Below are 22,241 nucleotides of genomic sequence, written 5' to 3' on the forward strand. Positions count from 1 at the left end.
TGGCTTCCATATCCAGCCCAAGGAATTGTTCTGAGTGCCTCATGAAGAATATTATGCTGAAGCTCTGCATTACTATCCCTTTATGGCCTATATTGACTTTGACACGCTTACGCAATCTGTCTTATTTCCTGAAAAGTGATAGCTTTGTTCTATTGGAGTCTGTCTCTGCACAGTGCCTGACAGTTCTTTTTAATTTCAGTGGGGCATTTCCTGAATTTTCAGATAACTTTGCTGTCAAGGCCATGAAAGTGCCATGGACGTGTCACTTCCATTGCAGAGGATTTCAGCTCCTCTGGAACTAAGCCCAGGTGGCAGGCAGGGTAGTGAGAACTCACAATCCCTTGTCCTATGCACCCCCAGAAGCTTACAACAGACATTCCAGCTGATCTCAGATGACTGATCCCACCTACCGCCTCCAACATCCTCTGAGGAGAAGCATCAGACATGACAGTTGTCTTTATCTCCAGATGGTGGGCCGTCTTGTAGCTCCAAAGAAGTGATCATCACCCAGCCATACCCCTGGGTGGGACATGGATGGACAATGGAAATAGTAGAGTGTACTGGCAGCTGTTGTATCATAGGCTGGAAAGCAAGTGGGGATGAGAGAAGGGCTGGGAGGCTGAACCGAGGCAAGGCTTTCAGCAATATGGCAGCACCAGGGCCTGCTGGAGAACGGAAGCTGCAGCAGACAGATCTCTGGCCCAGCACATGCCATTACAAGTGGGCCACAGAGCCGCTCTAGCCAAAAAAAAAAAAATGGCCATCCTGAATTGTACAAGTGACTGAAGCATGAGGGGACGCTAACTCCTACTCAAACTCTCCATGAAACCAACTAAAATGAGCAAGCTTATTTTTCTAGAAAGGCAGGAGTGAGGGAATCATATTAGCTAAGCAAGGATGCCATGCACACTTCACAAACTGAAAAAGAACTGTCGAATCTTCTGCGGATGGAGTCTGATAAAAGGCAGTTACTACAGACTTAATCCCACACAAGAACTCCTTCCCAGAGCTCAGTGTATGGCCCCAAGACATCAGTGTAGGAGACTTTGAGAAAGGCCCACCCAAGTCTCTTATCTGGTGGAGGAAGGCTGTGTCAGTGGAGGATGGGAACTAGTCTGCTTAGCACTTCATTGCTACCACGAGGCAACACCTGACAGAAATTGCTTTGCATAGTGGTGGGGGGGAGGGGTTAGTTGGGGGCAGCTCAAAATAAGTCCATTTGTATCGCTGCCTTGTTTTAAAATGGTTCTCAAATTTTCAGCACTGCTATCTGAATGTGTTTTTAATTCTTAATATTTGATATCTGAAATTTTGACATTTCTTCAGCCCTGTTTTTTTCCCACAAAGTGAAATTCAAATGAAAAACTATTAAGTACTAAGCCTGGGTTGTACTGACTCAGATTTTTTAAGGCAGACTGGCAGAGGATGTTAGGAAATTCCTCCCCCACTTTTTCTAATTATATAGATTTATTTCCAACATAGAGCTGGAGATATCATTTTGACTAATATCCCTCTTGATCTCAGCTCCACTGTGGGGCTAAGAAAGAGCGCAGAGACACAGCAGCAATGCCAACGAGGATCTGACTGAACAGCACTCGGAACCCTTCCAACATACACAACCATCAACTATCCAAAAGCAGTCACAGTCACATGATTTGACATCAATATTATTAACCTGTTACTATGAAATAAGCATATGAAACATAATTAAAAGGCACAGAGAGTATTACCATATCTATCTTTAATACATCTTGCCCCAATTCCAGAGTGCTATGTAACTTAAGAGAGCTCAGACAGCACATGCCAAACAACTTCTTGATAAGAACGGAAGAGCCAGACATACAATTGAGAAACTTTGTGAAGATATTCAGTACTTATCAAAAACCCAGCAGGTGGAAAGGAATCCAGGACACACACTCTATCTCTGAATTCTATAGAGAAAAATGTCTTTTTATGTCTTCATACATGAGTAGAAGCAAAGACTGAGATTATGCTTCCCGTCCATCGTTGACAGGAAGGCCAATGCCCAAATCTTAGCTGTCACTCACCTTGAACTATGAGGTGAACCCGGGAAGTTTTGGGGTGGTTGTCCGTCTGCACAGAGCAGGTGTATGGGCCCTCATCATATACATCCACGTTCTGGATCATGATGCTGTACTGGGTTGGTGTGTTGACCAAGATGATCACACGAGGGTCTATGGACCACTTGTCATTCCCGGCATATAGGATGGTGCTGCGGTTTAGCCAGGCCACTCGGGTGACTCGGTCATCTATGGTACACCTGTGAGTGAGGGGAAGGGGAGATGAGAGGGGACGGGGGAAATAGGGGGAAGAAAGTAGCGGGAGTAGGGGAGGAGAGGGAAGGAGGAGGGGAACATTGAGGAAGGCAGGAGGGAAGAAAGAAGTGGGGAAGGAGGGAAAAAGAGAATATTGAGAGATTATATTATAAATGTGGTTGTTGCATTTCAAGGAGTAAATGAAACAACATAACCCAGTGCTAAAAGGAAACAATCAATTATTAATGAAACATCCTAAATATTGGGTAACAGTGGTCTGAATCATCCTGAAGAAATGATGATACAAAATCATTTCTATTTGACTTACGAATGTATTATGTGAATATCCTTGCTGTGTATTTGCTTTCCATCTTATTTTTTCCCCTAGGCTTATACAAAATTAGTTTATATTTCTTGAGTACATTTACTGCCTTGTGGGAGAAGTGGCCCAGGGGTATAGCAAAGAGAAAGTGGATCAGTAGTTCAAATAGGTCACAGATAATCTACAAAGCAAATACTTAACTTGTTGTTGGTAAAAAGTGAACATAATTACCTCCAGACCTCCCTGGTGTTGATAATCTCCTTGTGCCCCTAACCCGCCCAAAGCCTGCAAACTACAATCTGTAACGTGCTTTGGGGAAATCCACTTAGAAAGCCAATAATTACTTTTTATTGAGGTAGCATTGGTTTATAACATATAAATGTCATGTGTACATCATTGTATTTCAAATTCTGTATAGACTACATTGTGTTCACCACCAAAAGTCTAGTTTCCATCCATCACCATACCCACGTGCCCCTTTACCCCTTTCACCCTTCCCCTCTGACCCTTCCCTCTGGTAACCACCAATCTGTTATCTGTATCTATAGGTTTGTTTGTTGTTGTTGTTTTACCTTCCATATATGAGTGAAATCATATAGTATTTGTCTTTCTCTGTCTGACTTATTTTGCTTGGTATAATACCCTCAACGTCCAGCCATGTGGCTTCAAATGACACGATTTTGTTTTTTTTATGGCTGAGTAGTATTCCATTATATATGTATATATACCACATCTTCTTTATCCCTTCATCCATTGATGGGCACTTAGGTTGCTTCCAAGTTCCAAGTCATGGCTATTGTGAATAATGCTGCAATGAACATAGGGATGCACATATCTTCTTGAATTAGTGTTTTTGTGTTCTTTGGATAAATATACAGATGTGGAATAGCTGGCTCTCATCGTAGTTTTATTTTTTATTTTTTGAGGAATATCTATATTATTTTCCATAGATGACACACCAGTTTACACTTCAGTGTACAAGAGATCCCTTTTCTCCACCGCCTTTCCAATACTTATTTCTTGTCTTTTTAATAGTAACTATTCTGACAGGCATGGGGTGATATCTCATTGAGGTTTTGTTTTGCATTTCCCTAATAATTAGTGATATTGAACATATTTTCACGTGCCTGTTGTCCATCTGTATATCTGTATATTGTCTTTAAAAAAAGATCTGTTCATCTCTGGCCATTTTTTAATCAGGTTGTCTTTTGTTTTTGTTGAGTTGTATGAGTTCTTTATATATTCTAGATATTAACCCCTTATCAGATATATGATTTGAAATTATCTTCTCCCCATCAGTAGGTTGTCTTTTCATTTTGCTGGTATTGGAAAACTGGACAGCCACATGCAAAAGAATGAAAGTAGACCATTATCTTACACCATACACAAAAATTAACTTAAAATGGATAAAAGACTTGAATGTAAGACCTGAAACCATAAAACTCCTAAAAGAAAACACAGGCAGTACACTCTTTGACATTGGTCTTAGCAGTATCTTTTTGAATACCATGTCTACTCGGGCAAAGGAAACAAAAGAAAAAAATAAACAAATGAGGACTACATCAAACTAAAAAGCTTCTTCAAAGAAAGCCAACAATTTTTGAGTAAATTGTGGCTACCTCTAAGATGTCAGGAGAGGGAAAGAGAAAACAGTCAGGCAGAGTTCCTCCTTCCCTCCCCTCCCTAGGCCCTGAGAGCAACGTGGCTGATGTCGCCTCTGTTGTCACGAAGATAGAGAGGCAAGCTCTACCTGTCACACCTCTCACCTACCCTTCCCAGCAACTGGAGGCTCTGGACAAAAAAAGAATTGGCTTTTTGGTGTGTATGACCTGCAGGCTATCAGGTTTAATGAAGAAATAATTGTGCCTGCTGGTCAGGAGGAAAATTTGCATTTGTGCCCCATGAACTTAGAACCTGTAATGGAAAATTGAGAGAAGGGAATCCTTTATAAATGTGAGTTTGCAATGAATGGCATGGTTAAAGGGGCCTAGGTGTGCCCCCTGACTACTCAACCCTCTAGTCAGAATCTGAGTTGCGATCTCTGGACAAATGGGAAGGTGCAATTAGCAGCCAGGCTGCTTCCTGGATATCCATATGTCCAAGCAGAGAGGGTACGGGGTGTGCCTCCTGAGGAGGAAGAACGTGAGTCCGGGGGAGGAGACAGGGAAAAACACCGCCCTACTTCACCAACTCTGATCCCATTTTCATTGAGAGCAGAGATCCTTCCCATAGGGCCCAGGAGACAAGAAGATCGCCAAAGACACTGACAACGGAGGAGAGAGGGCACACATTTTGGACATGCTCTTTTCCCTTGAAAGAAAGTGACCAGCCTGACACAGCCTGAACACTCAAGGGAACAGAATGATACTGGAGCACCAAAGTGACAGCTTCTGTTCAAGGGGGACAGCACTCAGTCTAGCAAGGTACTCTCCCTGCTTGGTAGGAGGGAGATAATACTAGATAATAGATAATAATACTAGCTTTCAATCAAAGAGGTCTTTCCTATGTACAGGCCCACCTGTCACTCAGCAGGTGTGAGTGGCCAGGAGGTAGGGGTGGGGTGATAAGTAGGTGCTTTCAAAGTATGGCAAGAAGAGATCTTTATAACTTTTTTTTAATGTCTTCATTTTTTTTTTTTAAAGATTGGCACCTGAGCTAACAACTGTTGCCAATTTTCTTCTTTTTTTTTTTCTGCTTTATCTCCCCAAATTCCCCCTATACACAGTTGTATATCCTAGCTGCAGGTCCTTCTAGTTGTGGGATGTGGGACGCCGCCTCAACGTGGCCTGATGAGCGGTGCCATGTCCACGCCCAGGATCTGAACCCTGGGCCGCTGCAGTGGAGCGTGAGAACTTAATCACTTGGCCATGGAGCCGGCCCCTATAATTTTTAAAACGTAAGTTATAGTTGTAAAGCATGTTCTGTGGAGAATATTCACATTTTATAATTAAAATGTCAAAATATTCCTTTATATATATGTATATATACACAGATATATACGTTCAATGCAATTTAAATACCTTAGTGATTTGATACTCACGATACCTATTTCCAAAAATCATGAATAAGCTCTTATTATTCACAAAATGTGCATTGTTACTTTTTTAAACTTAAACTTGTTTCCATTATGTCTTCTACAAGATTTTATCCTAATATAACGTTTTATACTTAAAAATCTTCTATTGATCAGCTATCATATTTATTTGCAACTATATATACAGATTGAAATTTAAATTTCTTTTATGTTTTGTGACAATAAAGCTCTGAGTAATAGTATTTTCTTTCAGAATGAGTTATCATTACAAGGATAATATAGACAAAACAATATAAATATACTGTACATGTTGTTAAGTAATAATTAAACATAAAATGTAAACTTTTACCGGAAACATAGCTCTTAATGGGATAGATGAAGCTTTTTTAAATTACATAGTAGACAAAGATCATTACTGATAGAATGAAATAAAGCTCAGGATGAATTCTATTCCTATTTTTGCTTTGAGAGAAACCTAATCACATAAGCAAGGAGATGCAAATATAAATCTTGTATAGCAATGTCACTCGATTCTTTGAACCTTTTCAAAGATATATGCCAAAAATCACATGGTAATATAGCTTCAAAAATTATTTTAATGATTGCACAGCTGACAATTCAATTAGTTTCTCCTTCAGTTTCTTTTAAAGCAATGAATGAGAGAATACCTGATTTGCAAGGGGCTTTGTAACCCAGCATTAATTTCATCCAGTCTCTCCACATCTGGACAGGATGCTGCTAACGTTTGGCCAGGCCTCACCAAAGGACTGCTGAAGACCTGCTACTCTTTCACTTACAAGCATCTTGTTTAACCCAATACACTCAGGAAGGCCGGGAAATTGAAATACTGTTTATTTTAATATGCCAGATCACACTGCCCACTGTAGAAAACATCTCCTTCTCTGACTTCTAATTCCAAGATGGAGATGGCCCCAGCTTTGCCATGAACTTGTCACTGGTGACATAATGTGCTGTGGCCTTCATTGCCTCTCTGCTGTGCTTTGGTGGGACTCTCCTTCAAGAGCGGTCCTCTGAGAGCAGGTGGGTGGTGCAGGTGACAAAGAGAGTGAAGGAAAATTCTCTCCTGGACAATTAGTAAAGTGGAGCAGTCAGGGAGGAGAGCCAGAATTTTAATTCAATCTCAGGCACTTTCTCAGGCAGCTGATTTTAGGAAATTTGAGATCTTGGAAAGTATTACCTTAAAACTATCACTCCCCTTGTGTAAGACCCACAAATGCAGGTTGGGGTGCATGCAACCAGCTCAAATTACCATGGGGTCTAGTAGGAGCTGACTTTGAAGTACGTCAGTCCAAATCTACCCTCCAGGGCCGGAGCACTCTCAGTGCCCTGCCACACAGCCCTGGGACTGCCTCGTGCACCCCTGGGGTAGATGTACCCCAGGTAGATGGGCAGCGCCCAGTTCACCTGCTCTCAAACCTGGGCTTCAGGAGTGGGCACAGAGGGCAAATAGAGAGGAATAACTGGGTCAATCTCTCTCTCTGGAGGTCGGGGGGGTGGGGCAGAGCCGGGTCACTGAGTCTGTGCAGTCCTAGGACCTCGTGAGTGATGACTGTGGGAGAACGATGATGTTGGTTGAGGACAGTGATTTTCCTCATAATGTTTCTGCACTTCAGAAGAAGTGTAGTTGCAAGGCTTTTTGCTTTCTTCCATTACAACAGACTCTTTCACTGTCTTCTGAACTGCAGGAAGAAGAGCTCAGGGAAGGACCCTAAGGCCTAAGTGCTCCTCCACACCTGGCTCCTTCCCTGCTGTGTACGGCGATGTTCTCAACTTTCCTCAACAGGCAGCACATAGAGGAGAAGTTGTTATCCTAAATCAGGGAGACGCAAGAGGAAAGTCCAGCAACATTACTGACAGCTTTCTGACTTCTTGAAATCTCTTTCAGGTATTTAAAATCCTTACATTCCAAACTAACCCTACCTACTGGTCCATGATAAGACAGAATCCATTACAAATCTATCACAATTAACATCTAACAGTGCTTATTCTGTGCCTGGTGCAGTTTGAGAACGTTCCACATATCAAATCACTCTATCCTCACAACCGCCTTTTGAGATATGCTCTATTACGATCTCCATTTTACAGATGAGGAGACAGGCACAGAGCAGTCCAGGACTCCTGAAGTTCCAGAGCTGTTATCATCCGAGACCGGAATCCGCACTTAGGCAGCCTGGTGCCCGAGGTCCTGGACTTAAGGGCTGTGGTCTTCTCCTCAAAACAAAAGTGCTTGTGGCTTGAGAATTCAAGTAATAAGGTCAGCACGAGCTGGCTGACATTATTCAATCAGTTTCCCTCAGATTTATGGTGCTTATTGAATTTTCTCATAGGAGGCAAAATAGCTTAAGAGAACAGGAAGGATATTTCAAAGTGACTTTTGAACATCCTTAAGCCCCGCTAGCTGTGTGGGAACAGAAGAGGCAGAAATTAGAATCAGAAAGAGGCAAGAGATGCCACAAAGAGATCTTGCAGGGGCCAGCCTGGTGGCACAGAAGTTAAGTTTGCATGCTCCACTCTGGCGGCCCAGGGTTTGCTGGTTCAGATCCTAGGTGTGGACCTACGCACTACTTGTCAAGCCATGCTGTGGTAGGCATCCCACATATAAAGTAGAGGAAGATGGGCACGGATGTTAGCTCAGGGCCAGTCTTCCTCAACAAAAAGAGGAGGATTGGCAGCAGATGTTAGCTCAGGGCTAATCTTCCTCAAAAAAAAAAAAAAAAAGAAAAGAAAAGAAGAGATCTTGCAGGCAAAGCATTGTTTCCAACTCCACCAAACATGGAAGATGGGCTTTGTTTTCAGAGGAGCAGGTGCAGTTAGGGGAAACCCAGGCCTTAAAGCAGTAGTTTTCAAACATTAATGTGCCTTGGAATCACTTAGAGACCTTTCTAAAAAAAATTGCTGAGCCCGACTCCTCAGAGCTTCTGGTTCAGTGGGTTGGAGACCGGCTGAATTTGTATTTCTAGCGAATTTAAGGCAGAGAACCACTGCCTTAAAGAAACCAGAGACAGGTTGGAATTTATGAAAATGATAAAATCTTCCTAAAAAGTGAAATTGGCCAACTTTAATTTTTTTGTTTGTGTTCGTTACATTTGTTTTTATTTCTGTATTTTGCTTCTGAAAATACAAAATTAAAAAGTGCCATGATTCACACAACAGGTACTTCATGAGTGTCTAATATGTACTAGAGAATGTTCCAGGAGCTGAAAATCTGGGCAAATCATGCCTCTTAAAGTTATGTCCAGTGAGACAAAGAAAGCAGGTAAAGAGATAAGTATATTAGTTTCAGAAAATGATAAGGGGTGAGAAATAAAGCAGGGTAAGGAATGGAGAGTGCCAGGGGGTCTGGGGACATGTTTAAGACAGAGTGGTTGGGAGATGTCTCTGTGGCCTGCATGCTAGATGTTGAAGTTTTTACAATCTTAAATCTGAACACAATGCAATACATATCTGAAAATCATGTCTAATTTGAAAGCAAATGCCACCCCTCACTTACTTGCACTGATAGCTGCAGGGACATTTAGATAATCTGGTAGCTGGAGAACAAGGCTTCTAAGCCAGCCTAACAAACAGTGCCTCTCCTACATGGATAACTTTATACATGTTAGTGTTCAAAGAATTGACAACTGGCATTTTGAGACACTGCAGTTACCAGAAAAAGTCTTTATATTTCCACTTTTGTTATTGGGATAGAACATATACAACATATAAAATACATTACGTGCCTCTCTGCCTCAATGAGTAGACAGTGGTAAACAGAGTTTAATGTCTAATACAAGCTCATCCTTCTAAACCTCCGCTTTCTTTGTAATGCAATGTTAACATCAAAGACCCCGGACTTCTTCACAGAATTTACAACATTGGACTTAACTATTTACACACTTATTTGTTAGACTGTAAATACCACATGGATAGGAACCACGTGGGGGGTCTTCATTTTGTATCCTAGCACCTCCTACAGTCCACCTGGCATCTAGTAGGAAGGAGATCAATACACATTTATAATAATGAAAAGATGGAAAACAATGTTTTTCAAACTGGCATCAAAAGAAGCCACAGAATAGCGTAGCTAATTATACTGTACTAAATACTTGAAAATTGCTGTGAGAGTAGATCTGAAATGTTTTCACCATAAAAAAGAAATGCTAATTCTTTTTTAGCATTTCTAAATGGGATGGGATGGAGGTGTTAGCTTATGCTATACTGGCAATTATTTTGCAATAAATGAATGCATCAAATCAACGTTTTACACCTTAAACTTATACAATGTTATATGTCAATTACATCTCAATAAAGCTGGAAAAAAAGAACCCACAGGGCCAGCCCTGACGGCCTACTGGTTAAAGTTCAGTGCACTCTGTTTTGGCAGCCCTGGTTCAGTTCCCAGGTACAGAACCACACGACTCATCTGTCAGCAGCCATGGTGTGGCAGCAGCTCACATAACAGAACTAGAAGGACTTACAACTAGAATAAACTGGAATACGCAACTATCTACTGGGGCTTTGGGGAGGAAAAAAAAAGACAGCAGAAGAGTGGCAAACGTTGTTAGCTAAGGGTAAATCTTTCCCAGCAAAAAAAAAAAAAAAGCATTAAAAAAGAAAAGAACGCACATAAGGTGAAGTAGATGTCCTTAGAGATATATGTATGCTTATGTCTCTCTGTGAGTTACATACACACACACACACACACACACACACACACACAAGGTCCATGGCTTCTCTACTTGTACTTTTTAAATTAGTGTTTTCATTTTTATAATACTCTGGGAAGATACAATGTACACATATTCTTGAGGTGGTATGACCACAATTAGATTTAAGTGTTCCAATTTGTGTTTATTATTACAACGGCATGAAAGAGTACTTTTTTCCTTGTTTCAGGCTAATGAGAAAAATACAGAGGGGGACTCACTGAGTCAGCAATGTATTCCTGCCCAGGAAGGTTGAATGAGGCCAGGTCCACCATGACAGCCAAGGTTCCCAAAAGTGGGACTGGACCAGTGTGGAGGAGAACTTGGTCGTCATGGCACAAGCTGGAGTCAAAAGTGATGTTCTGACAGCCGTCAGTACCATATTCACATTGCAACTTGGAATTAATTTTAATAAAAAATCACCTTTTCCGTTAAAGTTGTGGATTTTAACTCTAGTGGTTATATATGTGTATGATTTATGGTTTTAGTTTTAGAGTCATCTAAGGGTATAAAGTTAAGAAATTTAGGGGCCGGCCCCGTGGCCGAATGGTTAAGTTCGCGCGCTCTGCTGCGGCGGCCCAGGGTTTCACTGGTTTGGATCCTGGGTGTGGACATGGCACCGCTCGTCAGGCCACGTTGAGGCAGCATCCCATATGCCACAACTGGAAGGATCTGCAACTAAGATATACAACTATGTACCAGGGGGGATTTGGGGAGATAAAGTAGGAAAAAAAAAAAAGATTGGCCACAGTTGTTAGCTCAGGTGTCAATCTTTAAAAAAAGGAAAAAAAAAAATTTATACCTAGTTTTACAATTTTATGTATATAAAATTTTAAAAATAATACTACCACTAGGAATCCCTGAGAACCTTGTCTCTGCCCACCCGGCTCCCTTCCTTTAAAAGGACCTTCTGGGGGGCTGGCCTGGTAGCATAGTGATTAAGTTCACAGGCTTCACTTCGGTGGCCCAGGGATCCCAGGTGTAGATCAAGCACCGCTCATCAAGCCACGCTGTGGTGGCGTCCCACATAAAATAGAGGAAGATTGGCAACAGATGTTAGCTCAGAGCTAATCTTCCACACACAAAAAAATAAGTGAATAAAAAATAAATAAAACAGCCTTCTAGAGAGTTCTCAATGAAAGAAATGCTGACAAAGGTGATGGGGTTGAAAGATAAAGCCCCAAATGCATTTCTTTGAACTTCCTTTTTAAATTCATGCACAATATTAGTTTGTTTTTTGCTTTTGTTTTGTCCTTTGCATTTTTTCACAAATTGAGTTAACTGAATTTCAGCTAAGAACCTTACACGTATCAAAATCTATTAATATTGCCAGTTTGAAAAAGGAGAGGAAGAAGATCTTGGTTTAGAGAATTTAACGACAAATAATAAATGAATTTTTAAAGGAAAAGAGAGGAGGCAAGCCAAAATGAAATATTTTTAGATCCCTTCCCAAGGTATTCGAAACTGCACAACGCTGTTCTCCTGGGAAGCTTTAACTACTCAGTTATTTCCTGAGTTACAAACACAGCTAACCCTCGAGCATCAACAAGGACCCTACAATATGGAAGGGAAAACCTTATGAATCAGATAGTCGAAATGCAGTGAGAGCAATCACTCTGCTAGAGCTAATATTTGCTGATAGGGTGTTGGTGGAGAATATCCACGAGTGGCTCTGCAGAAGTCAGGGCGGGGATGCCAGCTGCGCACAGAGGGTCTGGATGAGATTATTTCCGTAGTGCAAGAGATTGAGTTCGAAGGCTGCCAGATACATGACATCTGAAGATTGCTCTTAATTGGAAGGCGGAGTCACACTAACAGCAGCTGGAGTGGGCACTAACATTAATACACAGTAAGGGAGCGTGTGCTTGTGTGCGTGTGCGTATGTGTAGGTGGGAGGGGGGGCTACCCAGAGAAAAGGAGAAAACCTATACAAATGCATGCAGGATGAAGGCCCAGGAGGAAAGAACGTATTTGAAACAAAACCAAGGAAGGTGCAGAGTCTCCTGAACACGGTGCCACTTGAAGCAGAAAATCAGCTTCAGGGTGATGATGTGCTGTGGTTTCAGCCATGACCAATGATCTATGAGTCCATCAGAACAGTGCTCACGGGGCCCGCAGCAGGCAAGGGGAACTTCCCATCCCCAGAGCACAGCGAGGCCTCTACCTGAACACAGAGAGCAGCTCCGCATTCTCGCCGCCCACGTGACGCAGCCAGGCTGAAGGCAGTTCAGAACAGAGCACCTGACACGATGAAGGACCATGAAAGGAGTGATTTATGTGGAAAGATGGCCCTGCAAAGAGGTGGAAATTGCTCACAACCATGAAAGAGGGGTTAAACTGCACGGCTGTGGGAGGAGAGAGGGGGAACTCCTCGCATGGCAACAGAAGGTAAAGCACAGGGTGCTAAACATAATTATGAAAAGAAAGGGTAGGGAGAAAGGCAAGAGAAAGAGCTCTGAACAAAATAAGGAACGATTGGGCTCCTCCTTCCCAGACTTCAAGTCCCTGTAAATTCACAGGTTGCGTTAGGAAAGCAACTTTATTAGTTTCCCAAGGAGACAGAGGCAAGGCCAAAATAAAGAGAGCAATCCACGCCCTCGTAAGAGACTGTGCCTGCCTTCAAGATTCTTATGATCTTAGGCGAATGATAGAACACAAGAGATAAAAGATACCCTATCACTTTCATGGACATCATAAAAAGTGTAAATTTACCCATTCACTTAACAAATATTTATTAAGCACCAGTTTATTAAGTGCCAGACTTTATTAAGTGCCAGACACTCTACTGGGTCCTAATGACAAGATGTTGAGCAGAAAAATCACTGTCTCTACCCTCACGGTACTTTCAGATTTATGGCAGCAATATGCAATCAACAAACTGCTTTACTACCTGTATACTGCTACAAACTGAACTGAGGTGACCACTAGGACAGTCACGTGTAGGAGACAGCATGGGAAGCCCTACTCAGATAGGCAGTCTAGAGACAGGGCTTTCTGAAGAAATGACAATTTAAGGTTGAAACTGAGACAGAACACCAGGCACATGTGTTGGTTACAGAGAGTATTTTAGATAGAGGCCAGGGCAGATGTGCTGGGCCTGGGACAAAGACTGACTCAGGTAGAACAGAATGGAAGCCAGAGTGGTCCAAGAATGGCAGATGGGGAAACGGGTAGATTCCAGGCTGGGGTGGTGCAAGGAAAAGTCTGCATTTTATTCTAGGTATAATGGGGAATCCTTGAATAGGTTTAAGAGAGGCACGTCATGATACAAATTATGCTTTTTTTATGTGTGTGTGCTTTCTTCCCCGCCCCGCCCCCCCCACCGCCACCCCGGTACATAGTTGTATATCTTAACTGCAGGTCCTTCTAGTTGCGGGATGTGGGACGCCGCCTCAACATGGCCTGACGAGCGGTGCCATGTCCACACCCAGGATCCAAACCCTGGGCCACCACAGCTGAGCGTGCGAACTTAACCACTCGGCCATGGAGCCGGCCCCCAAATTACGCTTTTTGCAAGAATATGCTGGGCTTTCTTTGGAGAACAAACTATAGCAGGACAACAAGCAGAAGGACCAGTGAAGAGACTACTGTATCCCTGCAGCCATAAGACAACAGTCATGTAACAAGAGGGTCTGCGGTTTAGGAAAGGGGTAGGGAGCCAGAGCAAAAGAAAGGGGGAAGCAGTGAATGAGGAGTGAAGTGCTGATGACAATATTTGCAGCCAACACTTTCAAGAATGTTGGCAGCAAAGGTGGGAAGAAAAATAGGAGCCAGAAAGGGCATTGGGCTGTCCAGAGGGTTTTCGTTTTGTTTTAGTTTGTTTATTCTAAGATTGGAAACACTTAAGAATTTATTTATTCATTTTAAAATTATTTACTGAATATCTACCGGGTGCTAGGACTTTTCAAACTTTTATATGCCCACAAATTACCTCTGCATCTTGTTAATTCACTATGTCTAGGTGGGGACCAAAATTCTGCATTTATAACAAGCTCTGTAATGATGTTGATATGCTGGGGACTCCACTTTGAGTAGCCCAGTTTTAAACACTAGAGAAGCAACTGTGAATAAGACAATGGCCAGTTTCTTACATTCCAATATGTATATACTAATGATACTGGTCTTATTGAATGGGAGCTACTGATGATACAGGAGAAAGGGGATACCTCACAGGAAAAATGGCGAGGGTGAAAAAGTAGGCTATTGAAGGCACATGATGGAAGGATGCTTCAACTGTTGTATAACAAGAGAAGAAAAAAATACTAGAAACACAGATAGGTTTGTGAATCTGGCTAAGGGAAAGCAAGGAGGCCACTGAGTGATGGTTTCTATTTTCTCGAAAGTAGAGGGCAAAGTTATCAGTTGAAGGTAAAGGGGAGAGTAGGAGAGAGGAGAAGGTGGATACAAGAAAAAGTGAAATAGCTGTTGCAGAAAATAAGAGCAAAATTACTGGGGAAGTATCCTAGGATTCACAGGCAGCACTGAGGTCCCATTTGTATTGCTTGCCAAGGATTTATAGTGACAATACTCTGCCAGCTTTGAGGATATTCTCCAGCACTGCTCAGCTGCAGGCATAGAGAACATGGATGGTTAGGTTCATCCAGTGTTGGAGTATGCCAATGAACAAGAGCGAAGAAGCCAAGGATTAAAGGAATTGAAAAATAATTGAGTAAAAGGAGAAGTGAAGGTAGGAGGGGCTGATGGGTAGAGAGAAGCTGGTGGGTTCGATGTACCGGAAGGCTTAATGAGGTCTCTGTGCAAATGAGCTGGAATGAAAGAGACTGCACATATTGGAAAGTAGGAATACATAGTGGCCATGCAGTGGTGGCCCTTGTCAATGAGGGCTTAAACTAACTTCCAGGTCAGATGGATCATCCAGGCGGATCTTGACAGTATTGAGAACGATGGGAATCAAAAGTTCTTTATGAGCTTCACTGATAACGTGTAAATTGAGCATTATGCTGATAGTATACTGTGATTCTACGGAGACGACCATGGCGTCAGACAGACGAGGGCTCCCCTGCTTACTGACACCCACAGACAGGCATTTCCTCTAGCCTCTCTGAACCTCCATTTCCCCATCTGTGACGTAAAAACATATTTACCTCAGAGCATTATTCAATGCTATTCCAAGGCTGAACGAAGTAACGCATGTACAAGTCAGAACTGCACCCAGCAGACAGCAAACCTTTAGACAGAGTCTGCCCTATCCCCATTGTCAGGGAGCTCTGTTGCTTCATTGGGAAAAATATAATTCAACCACCGTTATCTTGGAGTGTTTGTCGGTTCAACCCAGTGATACTGAATCCATTTGCTTATCGTTTTCCAAGGAGTTCTGAAGCCTTCTCTTTCTGTATTTCCAAATATATAAAGAATAGAATTTGATTTAGGGTTGTTTGAGCCCAACTTCAAGACGAGTTATTGTGCTAGCTAAGAGATCAGAAATAACACGAGATTTACATTTTTAGTATTACTTGGCAAATTGATGCAGTGCTTTTCCAGTCTACCTATAGATTCTTCCACTTCTAATAAAATTTCCTTCCACTCCCCCAAATTTCTCACTCTTCAGAAGCATTCTGCACTTGACCTAGGTAGTGTTCTGCAGTAGGATCTCACTTCCCTTTAAGTTTTATTTTCTCAGCTAAACCCACTGAGACAACTTTAACTTTGTATTTTTGTCAGGCCTCCTTCACAGTGTGTTGACACAGTGGTTGATGGGCTGGTTTGTAGATTGATGACCGTTCATTGGTAAAATGCTGTATTTCTAAAAATACATAATTGAGAGATCAATCAGTATGACTGTGTACACCTGAAAGAGAATTCACTTGGCCCACAGGCTGCGATGGCTTATGCAGTGGTGTCCTTGTCTTGGGCAGCTTCACTGTATAAAAAGAGCAACCCTCAGTGTAGAAGAATCTGATACCCAGAACATTCCATTCTCAAGCAGATTGAGAGATTACTGAAATCAAATGCAAACTGTGGAAGTGCTGAAGGGTACAAAAGCAATGGGGTAACGGGAATAGGATCACAGTTGAATGGATTACTTCAGGCCAGCAGCTTCAGAGCGATACGTTCAAATCCTTTAAGAGACATTTACTGCACAGATGCTGCAGGACACCAAAGAAGAGGGAAAATTATTCTAAGGGCCTCACTCCCAACCCAAGGAGACACCATTAGGTGTTGATGCAATTTTCAGAGGCAGTGGTAAGGTGCATCTTAGGGTAGACGAAGGACAAACACGGATTTCAGCAAAGGGTCTCTCCAAAGAACAATGCACTGGACAAGCCATTGGTGGATGGTCATCTCATGTTTGGAATCACCACATGGCTTTGGAATGCCTCCTCTTTTCCACTTTCTTCCTTTGCAATTTTGTCTTAAAAGGTAGGGCTACAGCATAAGGCAAAGTCATTTCAGAAGCAACGAGCCCTTGGGTAAAGAAGAAAATTGTCTATTAAAATAAGAATGATAAAAGTTTCTCCTTTCCCATCATCCAGCCCCATACTCCTTGCCCCTCGGGTCCTTGCCAATGGTGTGGAATTCCATGTGGAGTTGTAAAAGGCAATGAGGGCATTCACTCTCACACCTGCCTACTTGTCATAGACAGTTGTTTCAGAAGCTGTCCTGTGGCTAGACAGGGACGCCTTGAGAAGCCACACAGAACAATTCATGTTATTTATTTGTCGCCTGGCTCCCAGTCCACTGTTCCTTCCCCCAAATCCTGAACAGCTTTAAAACTCAGCCTCTCAATTTGTTCATTATAGTTGGCAAAGAAATCAGCAAGAGGAAATTAAAATGTTTCCCAAGCACATACCATTTTAATTCCATTCAATAGATTATCCTGACATATTTACTCACAGCCATGTCTGTCTCAGTATCATCCATGGAAAAGTATAAATTAAAATTTTAAATTAAAAGCAGAGAGTCTGGGGAGCTTGATATCTTTTTGAAGAATGGAGCAAGTCAGCCACAGGCTCCCAGCATGAGTATCGTGGGAGCAAAGACTCTGGCAGTGCAGAAATTACAGCCCACGGATTTCCCTGCAAATACCTTCCCACATATAATGTAAGGGATCATGGAATCCCAAAGTCAGGCAAAAGCTCCAAGGTCATTCTTCTTTCTCCAGAATTGTGCATAAACAAGCTTGTCTCCTTTTGGCTTCAGGTGAAACTTATTAGAAACTGCTAAAGGACTGATTTATTTATGAAACCAAAAAATATGCTAAAAATTTACTGGCTTTTATCATATCTACAGAATTTTTGTGTAATATACTGGTTAGGAGGATAAATATTTTAATAAGAGGTGGATGAGTTCCAGTCAGAGGTCTGTAATTTACTAAACTGATCCTTTGTGAGCATCAGTTCTCTCATTTATAAAATGGAAATAATATTGAAAAAGATCATGGATTCTGGTAAATATTAAAAAAAATAATCCTTTCAATACTATTATCACTGTTCTGAGAGCATAGTAGATGTCAATAAATATTTGCTATTATATTTCTGTAATTACTCAAAACTAAAGAACAATGACCCCCGACGCACTGCAATAGTTTTGACCTTCCCTTAATTCCGCTCTTCAAGGTGCTCACGCACCGGTCACAAGGTTTGGAAAATCAAGCAGGGACCCCACCTCCTTGGATCCCAACCCACAGACCATGCAGTGTCGTGTCTGGAAATAGAGACTGTGTGTGCTCCAGGGCTTGCGGCTTCACGGCCAGCGAAGAGGCCAATGAGTGCTTGGATTCATCTTGTGCCATCCTGAATATCCGAACAAAACCTTATTTGAGTTTTTAAAAATAACACCCTCATTAGACAGACAGCCGGGCAGGACAGATGGAGGAGGAGGGACGGGAAGTGATGCCTTCCCAGCGCCTCTCCGTTCTTCAAGCACTTCGCCTGTAGAATGTCAATTCAGCCCGTTTAAAAATATACGTTATATATTTTTAATAAACCAATCATCTTTTCCAGAATAGTGGCTTATTTTATATAGATTATGCGAACTATCTCCCCTTAAAAAAATAAAATAGGCAGCAGGCAAACTTTTTCCTTGGGCCATGAGAGGCTCAGAGAGAGATGTTCCCTGGGGGCAATAAAGTCACAGGGTTAACTTGTGCAAATGTTGCCAGTTCAGCCCCAGAGAGTTGCTACTTTTAATTTATATCATCTAGAGTTCTGGGCTACAGGTTGCCAGCCTGAGAGGACGGAGGTATTCTTTGCTCCCAGGACTCTCTGGATTGCTCAGAAGGAACCAAAAGAACAGGAAGTCTGACCTGAATTTCTCCAGCCTTCCTCATTTGACTCATGCATTGAGTGAAGGGCAGAAACATGTATGCAACAGTTCTCCAAACGTGTGCAGAACATTCAGACAGGCGGAGCTGAGGGTGCTCTCCATGGAGGAGGGTCTTTCATAGAAACCTGTTACTCACAGGGTTTGAGAAGGTATGCCATGAAAACCCAATTATTCATCATGACTGGGGAAGGCCAAGTTTCCTTATAATGGATTTTAAATAAATAAATGGACAGAGAAAGCAAGAGGGGGTTAGGGAGGGGGAAAAAAAGAAAGGAAGATTAAAAAAAAAAGAAAAAGAGTAAATCTTTAGATTGGCTGAAAAATGTATAATTTACTTCATACTTTTCAGCTAATGGATGCACCTTCTTAATTGTGCTCCACTCAGGTGAATACTGAAAATAACTATGCACTTCCTGAGCGCACAGTGACTACCGACTCCTGCTATGCTTTGACAATTCCTTTGTCGCACTTCATTACCTGGCACCCAACAGATATGCTGTCTTGCTCTTAACACTTGACCTCACACTGTCCTTGCTGTCGTCAGTCCCAGGCCTCCCACTTTCCTTTTCCCGCACACACCTTGACTAGCACAAGTCCTAGTTAGGCCACATGTCCAGGGAAGAGATTGCCTTTCCTTCAGACTAACTGTGGGGAAGCAAGCGGAGTCTGGGTAAACTAAGCCCCAGGGGATTCCAGCAGAGTGCAGAATTACTCCTGTCTCAGTGCATTATAATGGATAATAAAGAGACACTTACATGAGCTTTCCGGTAAATTATTTATCTTGTACACTGAAGAATCAGGGCAGTAATACATAAGGGAGACAACTGGTGCATCTGGGTTCCTATAAACACTCAATCTAAAGCGCTTCCAAAGACCCATCTCCTCCTCTCATTAAGGACTGAAGTAGTTGGGGATCTTGGAACAAAGAGGCTTAAACCAGACGCTTCCACCTCCCCCCTTGCTCTGTGTGTGCAGTTCCCCACAAAGCTGAAGCTGTTTATGACATATTTCTTATGTTCTTGCAGCTTCAGTCACTTGCAGCAACCTCAGGAGCACAGTGAGACCTCCGCTTTGCTTTCTGCAGCCATCCTCAGGAGGTAATGAGGACGGTGAGAATTGTTTCCAAACCAACAACGCCCCTCTAGGATCCTCCACCCTCCACGTTCACAGTAACCCTGATCCCTCTCTAACAGGAGACCCAGCATCCTGAAGGAGACGACACTCAGCCTGGACTTCACTGCTTCCTATTAGGTCTTACAGTTACTGTTATTTGTTCACGTTTAGGATGAAACCTACTGAGACATTCTGAAAACCCTCACCAAGAGTTTACCGTCATGCTAAGGGAAATGGACACGGGGAATGAGAGAGTCTGGGGCCGTCGCTTTCACTCCTTCAAGAAACAGGAGATTTTGCTGTTTCTTGGCCTTCACTTGCCAAGTTTTGGAAAATAAAAAGTCTTAATTGTCATTTTTCCTGTTAATACTTCTAATAATTCATACCTATTAACAAAAAGGTTAATGTTATTAACCTTAGGTGTTATGTTTTGCACAAGAACTTGCCCCTATTCCCTGATGAATGGCGCCTTGCACTGGGGACAGCTAATTGCCTACTCACCCCTTTAGCTTGACTTTAGAGAACACAGACAAGGCTCAAAACTGAGGCTCATGAACAAAACAAAGCCTGGGAATGGATGATGATGATGATGATGATGGTGCCAGAGATGATGATGAGATAGTGGAGCATATTGGGAGAAATAGACCAAAGAGAAATAGGGGTGAGGGGACATTGAACATATGAAAATGTACATATGACTGTTCTCAACACCCAGGGTAGAAACCAGCCAAAAGTACTTTGTAAGCAGCAAGAATCAAGAACCTGAGCAAGAGTCCTAGACACCCCTGATGAACAAGAGACAATCTTTAGCTAATTAACTAAATGCATGATTATTAGCTCCAATGGAGACTACAGGAAGTAAGAGGAGCCCTGTTTTAAATGGGGGAGGATCCTTAGAGGTTTAGGGAAAAACCTCATTCTGCTGTGGCCATTGGATATTGAGAAGTATTTTTCAAACAGGAAGGGACACTTGCCACTACCCACTTAGAACTCTACAAGGAGAATTTTCCACTCGTATTCACCTTGTGATGACTTGTCAAAACAGCGATCTTAAATTTTCCCAGAAGCAGAGTCAGGGTCAAAAATTGAACAGTAACTAGACAGCATGAGACCAAAGGGTAGTGGTGTCTGCAGTTCTGTCAAGCTTCACCCTACCCCATCCTTCCTTCCTTCCTTTCTTCTTTCCTTCCTTCCTTCCTGGTCTCCTCTTTCCCTCCCTCCACCAGTCTCCCTCCCTTCTTCGCCCTCCCTTCCTCCCTATCTCTCAACTATTAGCAATTAACCCTAAGGAATTCCTTCTTCTGTGCTGCCCACTTTCTACCCTTTTCCAATTGACCAGTATTATGAAAATCTATATTGTAAGCATACAGGCGGTACGTGGGTGAAGAGACTTCTTCAAAGTGTTCAGATAAAGCAGACAAGCTCTGACTAAGTTAGATAACAAACCAGGCCAAGAGGTTTTCCCTTGAAGGAATCTAATTAAGAACAAAGGCAAAGTACATTACATTCTCCTCTAGGCATCACATTCACCTCTGAAGAGATTTTATTGTTGTAAATCTGAAAGAGAAAGCTTACTGTCAGAGCAGAGAGGGAGAGCAGCAGCAGAGATAGCTAGAGAGGCTTGTAATTTTGCTGTGGGTGGAAGGACCACCTAGGGAGCGGAAATTCAAAAGCATCAGAAACAGGAAGCATTTGAATTTGCAGGAAGCTAAGCCAGGCCCACCAGATGGCGTGGGAGGAAACCTGGCACCATCATTCAAGGCTGAACTGTTTTGGCAGGGGGATAGCCTCAGTGAATAATCACAGTTATTTTGTTTTGTATTTTTTAAATGGAAAATAGGCCAGTTTGAGTTGCTGATCTCTTGACAAAATGGAAATGTCACCCCAAATGCATGTGTACACTCCAAGAGACTCAAGGTGGGGTGGCCCTTGTCTTATAAAATTAAATTAATTTCAAAGACACCTTTTAGTAATTTTGAGAGGTGATAATGGCTGCTTTTTTCATTAAAGTTTATTAAATTCTTGGGATCACAATACTTCTGAGTAAAATTTTTCACTTTATATAGGTAATTCTAGAAGCTTATGAAAAGCAGTTTATTAAACCAATGAGGAGTTCATTCTAATGTGGAATAGTTGAAGTTTTCAAAGACCTTCTTACAGTGAGTTGCAATCTGCCTCTCTAATGTCCACCCACTGGTCCCAGCTCTTCCCCTTGTAACACAAATAAATCCAGTGCTTCTTTTCCATGGTAATCCAACATAAAAATGAAGAAAATTATATTATTCACTATACGTTATCTCATTTTGAGGTTAAGCTTTCCACTTAGCATCTTCAAATAAGCTACTTTTCATAGGTCAGTTTCTATGTGTGGTTAAAACAACACCCTCCAACAAGAAAGGCCAGACTTGAAAGGTAAGTCACATTAGGAAGCAACTAGAAGGTAAAGTTTAATGGTTTAATTTTTGCCAGCCTAAACATAAGACAGCACACACATGTGCTTTCTG

General features: G+C 42.1%; 1 protein-coding gene across 12 annotated transcripts in view; it reads right to left on the reverse strand.

Moving 5' to 3' along the window:
• OPCML (opioid binding protein/cell adhesion molecule like) overlaps positions 1-22,241 on the reverse strand; it is a 1,020,600-nt gene that overhangs the window by 218,783 nt on the left and 779,576 nt on the right. For all 12 annotated transcript variants that reach the window (XM_070273001.1, XM_070272999.1, XM_070273000.1 and 9 more), the window contains one exon: positions 2,049-2,281. In XM_070273001.1, the coding sequence (XP_070129102.1) occupies positions 2,049-2,281 (233 nt within the window). The remainder of the gene's footprint in view (positions 1-2,048; positions 2,282-22,241) is intronic.

The sequence above is a fragment of the Equus caballus genome, chromosome 7, assembly GCF_041296265.1.
Source record: "Equus caballus isolate H_3958 breed thoroughbred chromosome 7, TB-T2T, whole genome shotgun sequence".
Classification (NCBI taxonomy): domain Eukaryota; kingdom Metazoa; phylum Chordata; class Mammalia; order Perissodactyla; family Equidae; genus Equus; species Equus caballus.